General features: G+C 48.9%; 6 protein-coding genes across 6 annotated transcripts; 2 read left to right on the top strand and 4 right to left on the bottom strand.

Moving 5' to 3' along the window:
• Window positions 1-278: 278 nt before the first annotated feature.
• Window positions 279-5,447, bottom strand: N7481_000687 (uncharacterized protein; the record flags this gene model as incomplete). The annotated part of the gene is made up of 6 exons (XM_057259906.1): window positions 279-3,302; window positions 3,396-4,361; window positions 4,445-4,735; window positions 4,811-4,861; window positions 4,924-5,270; window positions 5,309-5,447. 6 exons carry the CDS (start codon window positions 5,445-5,447, stop codon window positions 279-281), a joined length of 4,818 nt encoding a protein of 1,605 aa, XP_057127738.1.
• A 1,293-nt stretch (window positions 5,448-6,740) lies between these two features.
• N7481_000686 (uncharacterized protein) lies at window positions 6,741-7,472 on the top strand (the record flags this gene model as incomplete). Its single annotated transcript, XM_057259905.1, has 2 exons — window positions 6,741-7,342; window positions 7,415-7,472. The coding sequence occupies 2 exons, from the start codon at window positions 6,741-6,743 to the stop codon at window positions 7,470-7,472; spliced, it is 660 nt and encodes a 219-aa protein (XP_057127737.1).
• Window positions 7,473-7,887: 415 nt separating this feature from the next.
• On the bottom strand, window positions 7,888-8,448 carry N7481_000685 (uncharacterized protein; the record flags this gene model as incomplete). Its single annotated transcript, XM_057259904.1, has 2 exons — window positions 7,888-7,969; window positions 8,012-8,448. The coding sequence occupies 2 exons, from the start codon at window positions 8,446-8,448 to the stop codon at window positions 7,888-7,890; spliced, it is 519 nt and encodes a 172-aa protein (XP_057127736.1).
• A 718-nt stretch (window positions 8,449-9,166) lies between these two features.
• Window positions 9,167-10,906, bottom strand: N7481_000684 (MFS general substrate transporter; the record flags this gene model as incomplete). The annotated part of the gene is made up of 4 exons (XM_057259903.1): window positions 9,167-9,799; window positions 9,888-10,315; window positions 10,382-10,654; window positions 10,717-10,906. The coding sequence occupies 4 exons, from the start codon at window positions 10,904-10,906 to the stop codon at window positions 9,167-9,169; spliced, it is 1,524 nt and encodes a 507-aa protein (XP_057127735.1).
• Window positions 10,907-11,441: 535 nt separating this feature from the next.
• N7481_000683 (FAD-binding oxidoreductase) lies at window positions 11,442-13,604 on the top strand (the record flags this gene model as incomplete). Its single annotated transcript, XM_057259902.1, has 5 exons — window positions 11,442-11,780; window positions 11,877-12,276; window positions 12,365-12,970; window positions 13,060-13,510; window positions 13,577-13,604. The coding sequence occupies 5 exons, from the start codon at window positions 11,442-11,444 to the stop codon at window positions 13,602-13,604; spliced, it is 1,824 nt and encodes a 607-aa protein (XP_057127734.1).
• An 859-nt stretch (window positions 13,605-14,463) lies between these two features.
• N7481_000682 (uncharacterized protein) lies at window positions 14,464-16,627 on the bottom strand (the record flags this gene model as incomplete). The annotated part of the gene is made up of 3 exons (XM_057259901.1): window positions 14,464-14,874; window positions 14,903-16,364; window positions 16,419-16,627. The coding sequence occupies 3 exons, from the start codon at window positions 16,625-16,627 to the stop codon at window positions 14,464-14,466; spliced, it is 2,082 nt and encodes a 693-aa protein (XP_057127733.1).
• Window positions 16,628-19,152: the final 2,525 nt, after the last annotated feature.

Here is a 19,152-nt window from a genome sequence, read left to right as displayed (position 1 = left end):
GCTTATTGGCTATGGGCCTCTTTGCCGTTGACTACCACAAGGGTGCATCGTGGCGAGAGTCGCGCCTACCTCGTATTGAGATATAGGTGTCACCATGGCCTTCTGCTGGATCGTGAAACAGCGTTCTCAGCTCCACACGGAACGCTGTGGAATTTGGTAACCCATCAACAGGCCGATTGGAAACAGGCTCTTTTTGAAACTAGCACGGAAAACGAAGCGTATTGAGGAATTAGGAAGCTTGGATGGATGCAGAGGTATTGAAGATTAAAATTTAAGTATCAAGTCAGACCGACGGATTTGACCACTGCAATCTCTCCGTTTCTCGGAGAAAGGAGAGCACTTTCGCTTGTCCAAATGCTACACAAAGCTACACAATCCCGACTTATCCAGTCCCCGGGGAGGGAAAATATTTCTCTAGTTTGGTGATGAGATCGAGGACTGCTGGCATCGCTTGAAGATCTGGACATAGAAACTGCGTGATGAGATGGTTGGAGTTGTTCATTCCGGTTGAGGCCAAACGGTATTTTCGACCAACAGATAGAGTATGCCTTTGAGAGAAAGACAAGACGATCGTGTGAAAGAAAGCCGAGGGACAAAGCGATCTCAGATGCGAATGTCTTTGGAAGAACGGCAGCGGATATGCCCTTATGATTCTCGGAGTATGAATCTGGAGTATTTGAAATGAAAGATGTCGCGAAGTGAAAGAACATTTTGTCTTTAAGTCCTTCGCCCACAGACATCTGAACAAAGATTTGGCGTTTGTCCTGGGTTACACGTACGTGATCGACCTCGCTAGTATATGAGCCTGCCTCCAGCATAGACGAAAGATCCTCCGTAGATTGAAACTGAAGGTCGTAGGTTGATTTCTGGTTCAAGCTCCAGTCACAAATGGTGACTGATTTCGGTCCAACCCCCACAATGCGAGATGTGTCTTGAGGATGGATAATCCATTTATACGCATCATTCAAGTCTTGCAGATGATACTCCACAGCGCCTGACAGTGACGAAATGATATGCAAAGTCGATGGCGTCGACACTAGAAGATGACTTGAGTCGGGTCCGAATAGGAGTTGCATGATGGGCCCATCTGTATCACCTTCCATTGATCTTTCAATCAACCGCTCAACAGCGGATTCGGATATCTGCAGGGAGATCAACGCGATAAAAATATTCTGGCTTGAATCGGAGAAGGCAATGCATCGACCATTGGGGCTCCATGTCATTTGCTCGATTCCCAGGAACAAAGTGGAATCCTGAATATCGAAGAGCTTCCCACGTTGGAGATCAAACAGTTGAACGGCTCCATACTCCGTCCCACTGCAGTAAAGCCGGCCAAGTGGCGATGCAGCCAAGGAGGTAACTGAGTCAACCCTCCGTGATGCACCCATGGAAACCGTGGAGCTCTGACCGAAGCTGGCGCTGTCGCCGTCACCATCCAGCGATCTTTCCAGTCGTTCTTCATACCGCATTAATGCGTTAGGCTCCCATACTGTCCCATAGTCACCACGAACGTCATAAAGGCGATGGATGTTTGGGCTGAACTCCAAATCAATAACAGCATCCTGGGACGCCAGCTGATACAAGAGCCGGAACTCTGACGTAGTGTAGACTTTGATCGTTCCCTGGACATCGCCAGTGGCAAACAAATTTCCGTCCCTGCTGATTGCCAAGGTGGTAGCGCCTGTTCCGATTTCCTCGAGGTTTCCCTCATAAGGGTCCCATTTAAAGACGACACCTTCAATATAGAGACCTAAAAGCTGTGGGTAATGCGGATGCCAGACTGCCTCCATGACCTCACCCCTTGCCACTTGACCTCTGGCCCGCCAGCAATGGTCGATATGAATTGGTCCATCAATCTCCCATGCCGAGAGTGGATGGCCTCTATATGCGACGGCTATCAGGCTACCTTCGTTATTGATGGCCATGTAGCTAGAAGCGTTGAGAAAATTGCCCTCTAACTGAGGCTCATCGAGCTTCGCAATAATTTGCCATTCAGGAGCCGCATCATGCAAGTCCAGCGATCGAATTCGGCGATCATCCGAACCCACCAAAAGTAACCTGTCGTTCTGCACGAAGATTATAGCAAGTGGTCTTGGTCGGGATTCGAGATTTGCGATGGATAGTTTGCAGGCGCCTGTTGATGTCTCCCACACTTTCACAGACTTGAAGCCGTAGGTCACCAGTAGACTTCCCGCTCCGTTCATTACCATTCGATACACCCGTTCTCCATGTATGATCGGACTTGTAGCTGCTTCCTCGAAATCCGAGGAGTTGTAGATGAATACATTCCCCGGCGGGGCAAGGACGGCAATTTGAGACCCGGCTGCAAGTATAGACGATGCATTGGTGCCAATGCCGAAGGAAAGACGGGAAAGTGAGTCATCCCAATTTTGTGTGGAAAGACCCAGTACGGCTAGGCTTTTGTGCTCTGACTTCCCAAACTGCTGATAAATGGCCGAGTTGCGAGGGCAGAAAGGAGGAACGAGTTTGTAGATAGCTTCGGGGTTGCGCCGCAGGTTGGTAGCGAACTTACCGGCAATTTTCATAAAGTCCACTGCCCAACTTTCAAGGAACTGGTGCTCAACCATGTGTGTGACATCGCTGGATCCTTCGACGCTAACATTTTGACTTGCAGTGGCGTATTTCGATAAGCACTTCGACGCTCGAATAAGAATCCTCAGCTTCCTTGTCACGACAAGAGCGTGGATCCAGACCAAGACCCAATGACTCGTTAGAAATCTCCTGACGATGATCTGGACATTTTCATTAGGGGTAGTGATCGAGGCCAAATGGGATGACCACCAGGTGGCACTGTATTCGACAAACTCTGGCATTTCGTTCCGGGTGATCCGAGCGCGAATACCGGTTGACATGAGACATCTCATACAGCTCAAAAACAGTTGTTCGTGAGCAGCATCACGATTGATAACGGAAGGACCATCTTCGACGTTGAGGAGGTATTCGCGTGCGGAGTGATGAAGCATACTAACTTTGCCGCTGTTGTCGACGATCACGAATCCACCGCAAAGCTCTCCGATGGATTGTTGAAGATCCAACATATCGGTGTGATCTTTGTTCAATGCCTGGTACAGTTCGGCAACATTCAGAACTCGCGAAGAACAAGTGACACATTGTAGAATGGTTAACGCGAGATTGCGACCAGACCGTGAAGGGTTCTGCGTAATAGACTTTGCCATCCGGCTGTACAACGCTTCCATCCCCCGAGGGAGCTCGTTGAAAGCTCGATCAACATCAGAGAGTGTATGGCATAGGTTCAGTCGTTCAACCGCCAGTCGAAGCCACTGAATATATACTATATATTAGCAGAGGGCGATAAAAATATCCTGAAGTCGCCCGGCCGTTCCATGGAAGTCTTCATTGCTGTTCGAACTCACCAGAAAATTTCGTTGTGCACCTTCTACTAACCGTCGGATAACCACTTTTCTAAGATCCGCACCACCAGACATACTGAGCTCTTGCTCAATATGGGCATAAATATCATCTTGATGTCCCTCGATACATATCTGGGCTTGGTCCACGCTTGACGGTAGTTTTCTCAGTGCAGTCGTGATTTCTGAGGTGCTTCGGCCCAGGAGAAGAATTCGAATCGGGAACTTTGATAGGTGAATATCGGAAAATAGCTTGATAGCTGCACGAGCATCAATAGACTCATCTAGCCCATCAATTATCCAGAAAATCGGTTCTTCACAGGAAGTATTGAACAGAACCGACTTGAATACACGTTCCCAAATTGTCTTCGGGTCTGCGCCTTCAAGATCGAAACCTTGATCAGCAATGCCGGAGAGCCCTTCGTGAAAACCCGGTATCTTCTGGGCGATCTGATAGGCGATAGATCGTAGTAGAAGGCTGAGAGTACGCTTCTTTTTGTCCCCGTATCGGATATAGAAATATTGACATAATCTCCCCTGCTGGACGCATCCGTCAATGATGAAGGATGACAGAACGGACTTTCCAGTCCCCGCCCCGCCGCTGACCCAGAGCACCCCGGATGTTGATCGCTCGGGATTGATCCATTCTTTGTAGGCTGTTTCATCCAAAAACCAGAGATTGGTGCCTTGTGTCCATTGGTCTTTGAAAAATATGTAATCCACATCTGGTAATTCGGGGATAGCTAATATTGACTTCAAATCAACTGACTTTCTCCTGTCAGAGTTGTCTGGCTGGGCCTTCTGTGCTGCCAGTATTATTTTATCGACAATTGACTTCAGTACATTTCTGACAGTGATGTAATTCGGATCGAGGGGACTTTCGTATTTGCAAATATTATGGTGGTCCGCGCTGATTGCCTTTGACGTTTCCCCGGGATAGCCGAGCACAGATGAGTCCTTCTCCAATATCATCTGAGCAGATAAGTGGATCGATTAGCCTCAAAAAACAAGTCACTTATGTAGAAATCTGAGTCATTTATCATTTATTCACTCACAACTCGAGCCCCCTTGAATCCAATCGAGGTGGCCTGTGTCTCATAGAAAGATACGATATCAAGTTTTGGGGCGACATGTCGGAACTGCTCATTAAGCTTTTGCAGAGTGAACGAATCTGTGGACAACTCAGAAATGTATTTCTTCGGGGTGCTGACAAGAGTAGTCTGGAGGATTCGATTGAGAATGTCTGCTAGATTGGTGCCGCGGTGCGGAGTGGCAAGAAAGAGGATTGCTGAGATAGCCGAGATGATTTTCTTGTATCCCGGGTCATTCAGACCCTGCATATATGCCTGTTGTTGGTGAGAATTTGTTGCATCTTAAGCTTGGTTCTTAATACAGAAAAGGGGGCTTTCTTAAATTCTCACCTCCTTGGCGATCAAACCTCCCATACTATGTACCACGAAGAGAAGTGGCACCTAGAAGTTTGAAGTGACGGTTAGTTTCATTCTTGTGAGTTTTGGCCGGGGTGACAACTCACAGAGCCCATTCGCAGATCATCGTTCCGTTCATCCTTTGCAAATTTCAGATCAAATAGTAGCTCTTTAGCGAAATCCAGGACAACCGTGCTCGCATTCCCTGATTTGCGGAAGTTTGCATTGTACCCGAAACTGAGAATCCTCGCTCGGCAGAGAACTGACTCTAGTGGAAGAAATGTGAGAGGCCAAAAAAGATCAGATTCCTTGTTCTTCGACCACGTCCATCTGCTGCTCCCTCCCAGTCCATGTATGAAGACGATGTCTACTTTGCGTTCGGTTTCTGGCGAATATACCACATTGAGACCCAATGGACCGGGTCCAGATTCGTTTGCTGCCGAGGCAGAGATTTCTGGCTGTTGAGACTGAGCGGAAGGAGATCTATCTGACCTTGAATCGCTCGCTCGCCTTTGGTGTGATTCGCCTGGTGACAAGGAGTGAGCGGCTTCGTCACGGTCCGACCGGCCACCCCGGCTGTTTTTGCTTCGGAGGCTGAAGCTTTTTGAAAACTGCAGGACTTCAGAATCATGATGGAAGAAAAATATAAGTAAAGTTAGATCAAGGCGAGTTTTACCATGTTCTATTCCCCAAACAGAAGTACGGGGTACATAGATCTCAGCTGCCGTTCATGGCGGAAGCAAGGGGTATCGAGAACGCCAGCCTTGGTGGGAGGTCAGCAGCAACAGAGGCGCAGACACGTTTTCGAGTCCGTATCATCATGGGGCTCTTCTGAGCGGAACCCCGCTTTCCGACGCCCAAAGGAAGATGGGATTTGCGGCTGCACTGGCGACCAGTTCATACTGACCCAGGTGAATCTTGCTGCACGCCAAGTGTGATTAAATGGGAAGCGCACGAATCATGGGCGATGATCCCGTTGACTGATGCACCTAGGCCCGTGACATTAACGCCATTATGCGGTAAGACTCCGGGAACCCCTGTACAGAGTGCACAGGTCGGCGTCATCACCACATACATGAGCTCGCCGTCGCCAGTAAAACTCAGGATCTGGGCTGAAGGGCGAGGTTGGCGGACGGGGCGGGAAGCTTGCCTATCCAGTCGTGAATCCCTTTTAATACACAGCTCCTGCACATGTTAGTCATCTGGTACAAACGTGCACCGAATTATTTCTGAGTCTCGCAGCTTAAATCGAATTTGCTAATACCCTCTTTTATCTCCGCTTAGGCTACCCCGCTCATAAGTTCCCTCGAAGCCGTGAGGCATGAAGAGAATCATCTCCAACTGACCGCAGTATTGTCAAACGACGAGTCTCTGCCGATTTTTGAAACATTTAGGCGTTTTTGTTCGACTCGCTGTACTACGACAATTTCAATATCAGCTCATGATGTCTGATGAATGGGTCCCTGGGGTTGAAGGAAACTTCCCCTTGCACAAGGCCGTTCTGGATGGTAAACTTCCAGGGCAGTATCAAAGCAGTATAAAATCAGAGCCTTGCTGACATGAACGACCTATCTACTAGCTATGTCTAGAGGCGTGAAGCCTCTTTCTGCGGAGACCCACGGTACATCCTCATGGTCAAAGACTGCAAAGGTCATGGTTCGCCTGTCAGATGGAAGTAGCAAGACGTATTTTCTGAAGGTCAAATCTCATTCCCTCAAGAACACTTTACTACAGTTTTCTGATAATTTTAAAATCTCGCAGTGCTCATCAGGACGGGCAGCCCACACAATGACGAAAGGGGAATTTCACTCCGCTCTTGCTGTTCGTGGAGTGGTCTCAGACTTTGTACCGAAGCCAGTCGCTTGGGGGAGAATATCAAGATGGTCACACCCAGGTGTATTTCTATCTTGCAGACTTTCATGACATGGACCTGCGAGCTGCACCAGACCCAAGGACATTCACCACGAAAGTTGCACAGCTTCATTCCAAAGGCAAGTCCCCAAATGGAAAGTTTGGTTTTCACGTCCCAACAGTCCTTGGTATTTTTGAGCGCACTGTGAAATGGGAATCAAGCTGGGCGCAATGCTTCACAAACCAGCTTTGCGACGTCATGAAATACGACAATGAAACGAATGGGCATTGGCCCCAATTTGAAGCCGCCTGCAATCAGATCATCAACGCAGTGATTCCAAGACTTTTGGGTGTTTTACAGTCGGATGGTCGCACCATCGAGCCTGTTTTGATCCATGGTAGCTTATGGGAACAGAACATGGGAATAGATATGGAAACAGGTGAGACGATCGTTTTTGACGCAGGCTGCACCTATGCCCACAACGAAATGGAATTCGGAACATGGCGTGGCACATGGGCCTACCACTTTCAGAAACCCATATACATGCGTCTCTACCATCAGCATATCCAGCCCTCGGCACCGAAGAATGAATGGGACGATCGAAATAGACTCTACAGTCTACACCCTTACCTCAATGACTCGGCAGGTCATCCAGGGAGCATTTCAAGGTTAATGTCAGTATTGTACCTTTACATATGCACTGCCACCAGGTTGTTCTATATGTCATATTAACAAATCCTTCTCAGAGCCTACAACGACATGCTTTTTCTCTGTGAAAAATATGCCCCCCCTTGCTACCCTTGAAAAGTATAAGCCTGAGAGAGACACGAAATTCACAGGGGCTCACGTACTCGACTCGACTCATACTACATTGAACGAGGCAAGGCTCCAAGATGGCAGCCATCACTGAATAACGCGGGGGAAAATTAAACTTCCGAGCGCACATGTTCACCTGCCACCTAGTACACGTGGAAGCTTTCATTTTGCTTCAAGTTGATGAGAGCTTATCTCAGTTTTTGAAGAGCCAAAACGGCTACAGCTCTCATGATGCTATAGGCTGCGGCGACTCTGTCTTCAGGTCGCCCAAGCTTCCCACCGCACTACAAGTATATGTAGTAGCATATTGCAATTCCTCTCCACAAGTACTACCCATCTCAATACTAGTAATGGCCTTAGAACATCTTTGGCCATCATAAAGTTCCTCAACCTGGTGACATCTTCAACAAACGTAGCGCCATACTCTCTCATCATCTGTATCTTCTCCTCCATATTCATCGCTAAACTCATTCTCCCGAAATCTTCTGGAAGTTGCCTCGGACTCTCATATCTCAACACCCACACACCTACTCCATCTATCGGCCAACCAAACACTATCATTTTTTTTTTCTTCCTCTGTCATCTCTCTCGCACCTAGCAACACTTCTACCTTATCCCACCTACTCGACCACCACTTAGCACCAGTCCGTCGCAAGAGATGACAGAATATATCTTCTTTATCGACATCGGCAGAACGCTGCAACTCATAAGAGCGGGGGAGTGATAGGAAGATCATATCTAGAAGATCCGCATCTTTGATGAGAACCCCACCAGTGGAGGGATAGCCGTAGATCGTGCATCCCCTGGCGCTGAACTCGGTTCGTTTAGTTGTCGGCAGAGGAGGGGATGTGTGGCATGAGATGCGCCGTAATTCGGGGTCGTCCACTACTGGCCGATGATAAAAAATATTGTGGTCAACGTCGATGGGAAGTAAGCGGCCAACTAATCGATAGTTATAGGTCATGGCGGCGATGGAGATGAGTGCAAAGAGGACAAGGCCAATCTTGGATAGGACGTGAGTTGACATCGGAACTTGAAGCTCATGAGCGCGCTCTCGGGTTCATGTAGATGATGGTTTCAACAAGGGCTGGTATATGTAGGAATTGAGGTTGGGAGATGCTGCCTTCGGCTGATGGGGCAGGAGTTTTGACATATAAGTATTGGTGTCCTTGGCGTTACTGAAGGTCTATGCAATCAGGGTTTATGAACTTCGTCGCTACCTAGAGCAGTGTCCAAGAGGCTCTAGTCGCGGGGCTAGTTGAATTGGGAGGAGCCTACGACAAACTAGCAAGGATGAGGAATGGTTGACATTTCGATTTGGGGCGAAGAGTTGCCGATTTGATGGGAGTAGACGGAAAAAGAGGAACTCGTTTAGGTAGAAACCGAGTCTAGAGGGTATTCCGCAGCATGTATTTATGTACCAAGTGAACTCCACGGGCCTCTTAGTGTACATAATTGAAGCCAACCGATCCTGACTTCTTGCACCGATCCATCCCGCTGGTGCCTGTTCATGAATTCACCACATGTTACTACCTAACTCTAGATGGAATAATCATCGTTGAAACTCATTGAATGACACAACACTCCGAGGAAGCACATGATGTCAATAATTTCAAATGAAAATCAAAACTCCCGGGATGTGCCCGCTTCATTTACCAACTTGCTATCAAATGCTATAACGATCAAATGGTATAGCGAAAAGCCTTATCCTCGACATCGGTACGATCCGAGTCCACAGAAACCCCCATCTGACCACTGCGACCATTCCCCTCGACCCTATACTCAAACAGACCCTGATCCGCCTTGCGATCACGAGCCTTATTCTTAGCCTTGACGATGAATACATAGATCGCAAAGACCAGAATCAAGCAAACCATCGCCGCAATACTCAAGATACACCCCTTCGTATAACGAGGTGCATCATCCTCAGTCCAGGCCTGAGGACTAACGATGCACCCAACGCAGTACGCGATAAAGAACGCCGCCGACACAATACTTCTCTTCGTGTTTCCCTTCACGTTACTTGCGATAATACTCGCTGCACTGCTTAACAAGGCAGAGCTACATCCACCAAGCCAGGTCGCAATCACAATTCCCCATTCCGCACCTTCGGCGGGTAGGGTCATGAGTAATAATGCCCCTAAAAGGGGTACAAAGCAAAGCCCAATGGCCGTGTATGCTCGAGTACCTGGGAGGAAACGAGGGACAAGGGCGCTGATCCAGGTTGTGATGAAGTTGAAAGCACCAGCAGGGGTTCCGATGAGCATTGTCTTGAAGGTAGAGTATCCGAATCCGTGTATGACAGTGGAACTGAACTAAGTTGATTCAAAACAAATAAGATATGTTAGCCACTGGCAATCAAGATCATGATAAGACTGGGTCCTAGGAAGAACTGCAATATACCTTCATTATCGGGGTCGTGAGAGTGATACAAACGCCCATCAAGCAATAAAGCCACATCATAGGCGACAGAAGCGCCTCTCTGACCTGGGCTTTATTGAATTGTGCACGGTCTCGGGTTGCGCGATCGATAGCCATGCGCTGAGCTGCTATCTCGCGTTCACGAGGATTCAAAAACCAACAGCTTTTGGCGTCTCCGGGCATCAGGAAGATGAACAGGAGACCGGTGGCACAGGTTAAACCGCCGCAAATCAAGAATAGAGTGCGCCATGGAGCCAAAGGGAAATTCCCTTGTCCAATACCATACATAATGAGTGCACCTATGATCTGGGATATACCATTCATTGAAACCCACGTAGCGACTCGGATCGGGTGTTCGTCGCGTTTGTACCAGATACTCGTGATTATAATGAATGCCGGCGAGACAGTCCCTGGTCAAATATTAGACCCAGGCTGCTAATACACCCTCCGAGACTGAGGGTAAGTAAGTATCATACCTTTGGAGAATCCCAAGAAAAACCGTGCAGCTGCTAGGCCGGAGAAAGTCTGGACAGCGGCGAGACACATATTAACACCGCCCCAAAGGACGATGGTCACTCCAACATAGATAGTAATGGGAAGTCTAGAGAGCAAAATTGCAGCTGGGTACTCCGAGCAGAGCTGGCCTAAATAGAAGAGTGAAACAGCCCATGAATACTCTTCGCCTGATAATTTGAGGTCATCGCGAAGTCCGAATATAGCGGCTTGGTTGATAGCCTGCTTGTCAAGGTCTAAATAGACGATTTAGAACGATTATAAAAATCTGCCCATGGGTCCAACAGTGTTGACTAACATTGGAAGAAGTAGACCAATGCCATCAGAGGCATGATTACACAGTCAAGTTTTGTAACCACCTTTCTCTCTTCGGTAGAGTCAATCACGTAGGATTGTACATCGTCGACACTCTCAAACTCCTGGAAGTCAGTGTTGATTTGATCCTCAATGGGTTTATTGAGCCTAGAGTCTGTATTAGACTGGGACATATTGCGTTCGAAGGCAGAAAGAGACAATGCGTATATGCTATAGCGGACCCTAGGAGAATAGGAATGCAAAGCCGGATTACCTTACAGCTGTACAACTAGGAAAAGGACTTAAATAGTAACCCCCCCACAGTTCGGCAAAGGTCAATGGGAGGTACATTATTTGCCCCGTGGGGTATACGGGACATACCGGTGGAGCAATGGCAACATTTTCTCCGCATTTTCAACCGGTAACCGAGAAAGCCAATTGGAAAGATCCCTAAATAGCTGATAAAGGCTGTGAGACCCGGTATTCATGGGGGCGGGGGTCTATCATATCGGCAAAATGGGGGGGCTTGGTATCGGCGAGATGACACGATGCCGATATAATGCATATTCAGTACTTCGCTTCCAAGAAGACCGACTAGACTAGTGTATTCTCCTGTTTGCGGGGTAGCCATTAGCGATTCATGGAATATTCCGCTTTAAAAGGCTGACTTTGCTATCACCAGAAACTCAATGCCCAGAAAGCGTCTCGATCTCACGCCACGCCGGAGTCATGTTTATGATAAGACCATTCCATCGCAGCACATGGACTGCCCAATTCCTGTTGAAGCCAGGTCCTTCTCAAGTTCGATTGTCCAGCTCATACAATGCAAGAAAAAACAATCATTCCTTACCTAATTCTTCCTCCCCCTTGCTCAATAAATCATACAAGGGTTTATCAAACCCGTCTGCATTCTTACTTTCGGCCTTCGCCGCCATATTAGGCTACGGTGCAGCAAATTTTGTCACTACTACTAGTAGTAGTGCTCAGGCTACTACCGATTCTAGCGCCATACTAGATATTGGTAGACTACCAGACGTCAAGTATGCAACAATGAGTGACATGGAAAAGGTAGGTACCTATATTGCTCGGAGCTAGTTTGCAAGTGTGTGTCGGACCCATTCTGATTTTACCTACTTACTTTTATCTATCTATCTCTATCTATAGGGTATTGCCGCAATTTGTCACCAGCTAAAAGACGCAGACATAATATCCACCGACTCAGAAGATCTTCTAGCACACGGGTATTCGGAGTGGTCATCAGTGAATGTAGAAACATTACCCGTGGCCGTTGCCTACCCGAAAGACACAGAGCAAGTTCGCACCATTGCTCGGATCTGTCACAAATGGCGGATACCCATTATCCCCTTCAGTGGGGGGAGCAGCGTGGAAGGGCATATATCAGCACCTTTTGGCGGAATTAGTCTTGACTTTACTTTTATGGATAAAGTTGTTCGGGTTAATGAGGATGATATGGATGTCGTTGTGCAGCCGGGCGTGTGTTGGTCGGATTTGAATCGGGAGTTGGAGGGGATGGGGAGTGGGCTTTTTTTCCCTATTGATCCTGGTGAGTTTCAAGATCGAGATCCTTGATCGAAACGAAAAAGGGAAAGAGAAGAATAAAAGAAGAAGAAAGTGCTAACATAACGTCTCAGCTCCAATCGCAAAAATAGGTGGAATGATCGGCACAAACTGCTCCGGAACAAACGCCGTCCGCTACGGCACAATGAAAGACTGGGTCATAAATCTAACAATTGTGTTAGCAGACGGCTCCATCATAAAAACGCGTCGACGCCCCCGCAAATGCTCAGCCGGGTATAACCTGAACGGCATACTAGTCGGATCCGAAGGCACGCTTGGAATCGTGACCGAGGCAACACTCAAGCTCGCGGTCCGGCCGCAGCATTACTCTGTTGCCGTCGTGCCATTCAATGATCTGACTAGTGCTGTGTCCGCTGCTGCAGACGTCATTCGAAGTGGTGTGCCTGTAGCGGCACTGGAACTTATGGACGAGGCGCAGATGAGGGTTGTTAATGACGGAGGAGTCACTCGACCACGGATCTGGCAAGAAGTGCCGACTCTATTCGTTAAGTTCTCTGGCACGGCGGCGTCTGTTGAGGATAATATTGACAGTGTGAGGGAGATTGTCCGGGCGTATGAGCCGGGTGAGTTCGAGTTTGCTCAGGATGAGAAGGAGCGGGAACTTTTGTGGTCGGCGAGGAAAGAGTCTTTGTATTCGCTTCTGGCGATGAGGAAGGATGGTGAGATTATGTGTAAGCTGCCGAGACCCTTCCAAGTCTGGCCTGGCCTTGACTCCATGTTGGACTATGCTAATGGCTGCGGAATTAAGGGAACACCGACGTCGCCGTTCCCCTCAGTCATCTAGCAGAGATCGTACAAACCAGCAAAGAAGACGCAAAGAGACTTGACCTAAATGCTTGTATAAAGGGCCATATCGGAGACAGCAACTTCCATGAGAATATCACCTACGACCCTTCAAATCCCCAAGAGGTTGAAAATGTCAAACTTGCCGTGAAGAACATGATATCTCGCGCCCTGGAAATGGATGGCACTTGTACCGGTGAGCATGGAGTCGGGCTTGGGAAGAAAGCTGCACTTCTGTCTGAGGTTGGAAATGATACAATTATGGTGATGGTGAGTGGTGATTTGTGCGACATAAGAAACAGCATGATCCTGGCCAGTCTCATAGCCTGGGCACTGGCAGTCAAATCCATTTCTGACGAGTTCTGTCTACTCTACCAGCGTTTAATCAAAGGGGCCCTCGATCCTAATTGGATAATGTAAGTCTTTCCGAACCTTGAATTCTCAAGTTGATAATGGGCTGACTAGAATGACTAACTTATAAGGAACCCCGGGAAAGTGTTTGATCGCTAGGCCAATTCAGTGTCTGGCTTTACCTGTTGAGTGGGGACTTGTGATATCCATCATGGTCCATGGATGTTTTGCTCTCGCCCCTGGGCAGGGAGGAATGAGCAGTAGTTCCCTAGGGTAGACTCAGAACAGATTGAGAACGACCAACTAGCCTACCTACGCGTGATATTAGTCTTTGTTGCATTATATTCCAAAGTTATTCTGGCATTTCTTGCATAGGTATGGAGGAGTATATTCCATCGCCGAAGACCATTTCTCTTTTCAAGTCCTCTTTGCCGCGGTGTGAAATATCTCCAGTGTTAACTTGAGACTTCCAAGGTCGTCCAAGTCGGTTAAAGATTCCCGTGCCGCTCTTGCTGCCGGTCTATCAGTAGTTCATTACACTCCCACTCTGGCTTACGAGTAAATTGAAGATAACACAAATTGTCTCCGAAGGATCCATTGCATAGGTATATACAGGCGAAGACACAGAAATAAAGAAACAAAAAGTGAAACCAACCATCTTATTTACGCCGGAGGAGATTCCACAAACGAGGGAGAAATAGAATATGACAAGATGAATCAAAAGAAAATGAGAGCCAGCCAGCCAGATCGGGAGGGGCACTGCATACACTCCCCACTCCAAGCCAAGCCAAGCAAAGCACCGCAGTACCAATGAAGATGGCAAATAGTTAGAGGTCAAAAAAAAAGATGAAGAACAATGCTAGGTCATCACAGGGTCCATGTCCAAGGAGAAAAAGAATCCCGGACCAGAACAGAAGGGGGTCGTAACGATGCAGTAGCTGCCAAGAATGTATATGAGGGACGAGGGAAGAAAAAATGATTGAACACTTTTGTTTTTGTCTTTGTTCGCCTTTGCTTTTTACCGCTTCATATCCCAGTCCGGTTTCAGCGTGGCCATCAGATCATCCTTGGTGCCAACCATGTCAGGCGGGAGTCTGCTGACGCGGTAATTGCCCATGCGCACATTGTTTTGATGAATATTGGAAATACCGGTGCGGTTACTGCGGATACTACCTGAGTCACTGGCGGGGCCTCCCTCGTTCTTGAACCGCGGCGGCGGCGCAAAGTCCAGACTCGTGAAGGTGCCGGACTTGCGGAGCATGTGCGGGCTGGGAATAGCGGAAAGCTCGTCAAATGCTGATGCCAGCGGCGTGTGAGCACGCATGCCCGGGCTGAAAGGCCGCATGCCGCCGGTGGGAGTCTCGGATCGGCCGGCAGCTCGGTCTCTGATGGAGTTGGCGGGGGCAAACTCGTGGGCGAACATGTCGTCCTTGAGCATGTGGGGGGGTCGGGAGAACTTGCAGGGGGGCTGGGGGTGGCATTGGGCGGCGAGGAGCACGGGGACCGGCCCCGAATGCGCCAGAGGCAGATGAGAATGCCCGTGGGGAGGGCGTACCGTACCCACCGTACCCGCCGTACCCGCTGCCGGACGAATTGGTTGCCATGTGGCGAGCGGCTCCTTGGAAGCGAGGAGGGGCTCGAGGGGGAGGAGTCATGGCGCGACGGCCCATAGGCTGGGCGAATGGCATGGGTGGAGGTGCGCTGGTATCATAGTAGTCTCCGGTAGCTGGGTCGTAGGCGTAGGCACCGTCGTCGTAGTACTCGGCACCGTAGTCTTCATAGTAGGTTGTCTCCCGCTTGCTTTCATCAAAGTACTCCTTGTAGAAAGATCGGATACGGTTGGCACGCTGCTCGGGGTTGTCAGCCGGGTCCTCTGGTGGCAGAGGGCGGACACCGAGAGTCAAGCGGCGAGTATCCCGGTGGGCATCATGTGTGTCCAGGGTTTGCGGTATCTCCTCTGGAAGTTCCGGTAGCTTATTATCCTTTCCTGGTGTTTCTCCATGCGTCTCGGCACCGTGAACATTGACGGCAGGGATCATCAGGGATGATCTGCGCTCATGTCGGTCATCCCCATAGTCGCTCGTCACGTCACTAGACGGCAGAGAAATTCGGGGAAGTTGCATGGTCGAGGACTGAGCATGCTCTGCGTGGGGTTCTGGCAGAGGGAAGTTGGGGCGATCTTGATGAGTGTCATAAGAATGAGGGTCGGTATCAAAATTCAGACTGGCGGTATTCGAGTCGGGGTACGGGAGCGCCTGGCCTTGGCCACTCCCATGGCCGGCAGAAGCAGTTCCAATGGCTAGGCCACGTTCATCATGCTCTGAAGGAGTCGGGTTCAGACCAGGCACGGGGCCGAAACGGTCCTGAGGGGATTGGGCATGAGAACGAGTAGAAGAATCGGGCGAGGGGCTCTTATAGAGGGGAGGAGGCGAGGAGCGGGACATGCGCTGAGCGTTCTGCAACAGACCAGACTTGGGTTCTTCAGAAGCACCGAAACGAGACGTCGAGCCAGCAAAGCTCGATGAATCGTCACGAGGGGGTCGAGAATGGGAGCGAATTGAACGATTGTCGGGGTGCGCGGCAGCAAAGGCGCCAACGGCTGATGGGCGATACTTGTCATCGTCGATTGACCGACCCATCGAGTGCAAGGAATCCTGGGAGCCATGGAGTCCGGGGGGCATGAGATAAGGGTGCATCATGTCGATCGACATTCCTCCCTTCGTGTGGCTTGGTTCCATCATCTGGGGCATGCCATTTGGACCCGGGGGGCCGTTTCTCCTTCTTCCTCCGCGGACAGCATCCATATCCATACCGAAATCGAGAGACTTGTGCTTGTCGTTGGCGTCTTCACGCATGAGCTTCTTGACATGACGACGGTGGAGGAAAATGAGGACAATGATAGCACAGATAATGGGGACACTATTTGATGGTTAGTGATGTCAAATGGTATTGCTGCACGGCAGATCGACATACCCTGCACCGAGTACGACTGGCAACACTGTCGTGGTCAGGTTGCTAGTGGGCTTTTCCCCAGTACTCTCGGCAGCGGGGGCTCGGGCGACTAGAGACGGGGCATGGTGGATGGTATTCGAAGGAACGAGGAGAGGCAGCCTAGCGGCGGGGACGACCTCTCGTCGGGCGTGGGTGTGCCTCAACGCCATATCGTGATGGGCGTGAGGCATGGTGGCAGGTGACCACTGATGGTACACAAATCAAATCGATAGTCGATAGGGAATCAGAATCTCCAAAACAAGGCGATCGTAGGCAAAGCAACTATAGAAACATTGAAGGACTTGGCTGGTGGAATGAGGGAGGGTCGGGGTTGGTTGCAAGTAAAGAGCGTATGTGTGTGTGGTGTGTTTTGAAATGAGTGAACGGACCAAAGTCCAAGAACGAGTGGCGGCCAGCAGCCAAGGGGGTGTGAAGGAAGGACGAGATGAAGATGAAGATGAAGATGGAAGTGGAAGTGAGGTGAAAGAGAAAAGAGGAGAAAGGGAGACACGCTAGTCTGTGGGAGTGCAAGTTGATACGGCGTCAGTACGACTCCGCATCCCCTGAACTTTTCTACTTAATTTAGAACACTCTCCCCTCCCCTTTTCTCTTTCTCTTTCTCCGCTTCTGCTCTTGTTTATTTTGAGATCCAGATCGCCCCTTGAGTATCAACATCCATGACTATCAGTATCCATGACTACTCCGAGTCTTCACACACCCACACCCTTCCACCACGCAAGGATATGAGACTGTGGATGGGGCCAGCCTTAGTGTCAGGAACCCGCCAACCTTTCAGCCAATCAGCGACCAGCTGCCCCTGAACCGGAGATGAGGCGAACAGCTCTGCTCCAAATGTAAGGGCAAGATGGTCAAGATGGGGCTGTGTTCATTGTACAAGTACACACAATACCACAATACAATACAAACAATACCTTCGGCCTGGCTGGACCTGGCCACACACACACACACAGTCTCTCTCTAACAGTGTCTGACAGACGATCCTTTCCCCTCAACATGAGACACCGGCCGCCCTCCCTCATTTAACGCCACATTCCCCTCCCCAGAGTGCTCGTTTCAAGAAGGGCGGGGCCAAGCACAGCAAGCAAGTAACCAAGCAAAGTAAAGCATCAGACTAATCCGCGATTTACCCTGATCACGACCCTGCTCTTCTATCCTAATACTCGTATACGATTACGAGCACACATAGCTGTGTAGCTGTGTAGCTCACCACTGCCTTTATCTTTATTCCGGAACATGCATGCAGCCTTGAGATGACCTCATGCAGGTTTTGAATTTGAATTTGAATTTCGATTTCGGATCCCCTTTCCCGGGCGCAGGTGGGCGCCTGTGTGTCTATGTCTGTGTGGTGTCTGTGTGTGGTTTCTCCGAACCGACCGCATTTCTCACAGGTAGAGTTTTCCCCGTCATTGGGTTGGCACTGGTAATGCGTGGATGCCATTGTCAGAGGGTGAATTTTCCCACTTCCCCAATAGAATCGATCGGCTGCCAGTGTTCAATAATTGTTCAAGTTGGTTCTGTATGTAGCCCCTAGCTGTGGCCTTATCTTCCCCTTCAATATCTGTCACGTGTTCTCGATACATCACCTACTAGTATGCACTTCGTATTAGGTAAATAACCATATTTATATACGGAATACTTGACCCATTCCCTTTACTAGATATGTGCCTAGTGCCTAGCCCAGGTAATCTGAAAGTGCGGATCGGCACTTTTACCGCTTCGGTACTCAATGAAGCCTTACCGTTTGAGATACATGAGGCTACAAATATTTATCTCTGACATTGGACCTGTTGTCTGCCAGGTGCATTTGAGAGCTTGAGCTGAGTAAATCTAAACGAGCGTAGTAGTTGGGTTCCTTCGAGAGTACAGACTGTAATAATAACTACCTAGGTAGTACTAGTAAATTTTGAGATCGTGCCAGTGTCGAAGGGTCACCTGCGGCGGATAGTGGTTATCGGCACGTCACATCAGTCTAATATATACAACTTGAACCATCCACACCTGGGCAGGTGCCACCCGTTTCAAGTTCTCCATAGGTAGGTTTGAGATATCGTCCATATACGGTGGCTGCAACAGTATTTAAACAAATACCATATTTCAAAGATTATCAGTCGTATATCAACTTCTTCTTTTGGAGATACTGTATTCAAAAAAGATACTATAGAAGTTAACTATAATACTAAGTTACTAGTAGTAGTAGTAGTACTACTACTACTACTATTAGCACCCCCTATAAAGAACCCTGATCCTGAGAGACAATCATTTTCTATTTTTCATGTTGATAGACCATTAGAAATGCTATCCGAGCCACGCCCGTATAGAAACAAAATGCATGACATTGACCCACTCATCGTTCATCGGGCAGCCGTCACCTCAAGCGTGTCCGCAGAAAAAAAAAAGGAAACATCATCACAGAGCAGATACACTCCTCTCGCGACCGGCCCTTTGATTATTACAGCGCAATTATGGAAATATGAACCGCGCAAATATGCAACAAATGAAGGGAAGGAGGCAGAGGAATCAGGAATCAGGAACCAAACTCAAGGAAAATGAGACATGAAAGAGAAAAGAAAAAGGGACAACCTTCTTGACCCAAGTGTTCATACAGAACAGAACTCGGGTGCAGGCTCTCTTGCACATATGAAAGATAATAATAGATAAAGAAAAGGCAAAAAAGGAAAAAGGTATGGAGCAATGT

The sequence above is a fragment of the Penicillium waksmanii genome (assembly GCF_028829765.1).
Source record: "Penicillium waksmanii strain IBT 27052 chromosome Unknown utg000001l:1.0-4852451.0:1.0-4856178.0, whole genome shotgun sequence".
Classification (NCBI taxonomy): Eukaryota; Fungi; Ascomycota; class Eurotiomycetes; order Eurotiales; family Aspergillaceae; genus Penicillium; species Penicillium waksmanii.
The sequence above is the reverse complement of the archived record's forward strand: the minus strand, read 5'-3'. Positions and strand labels throughout refer to the sequence as shown.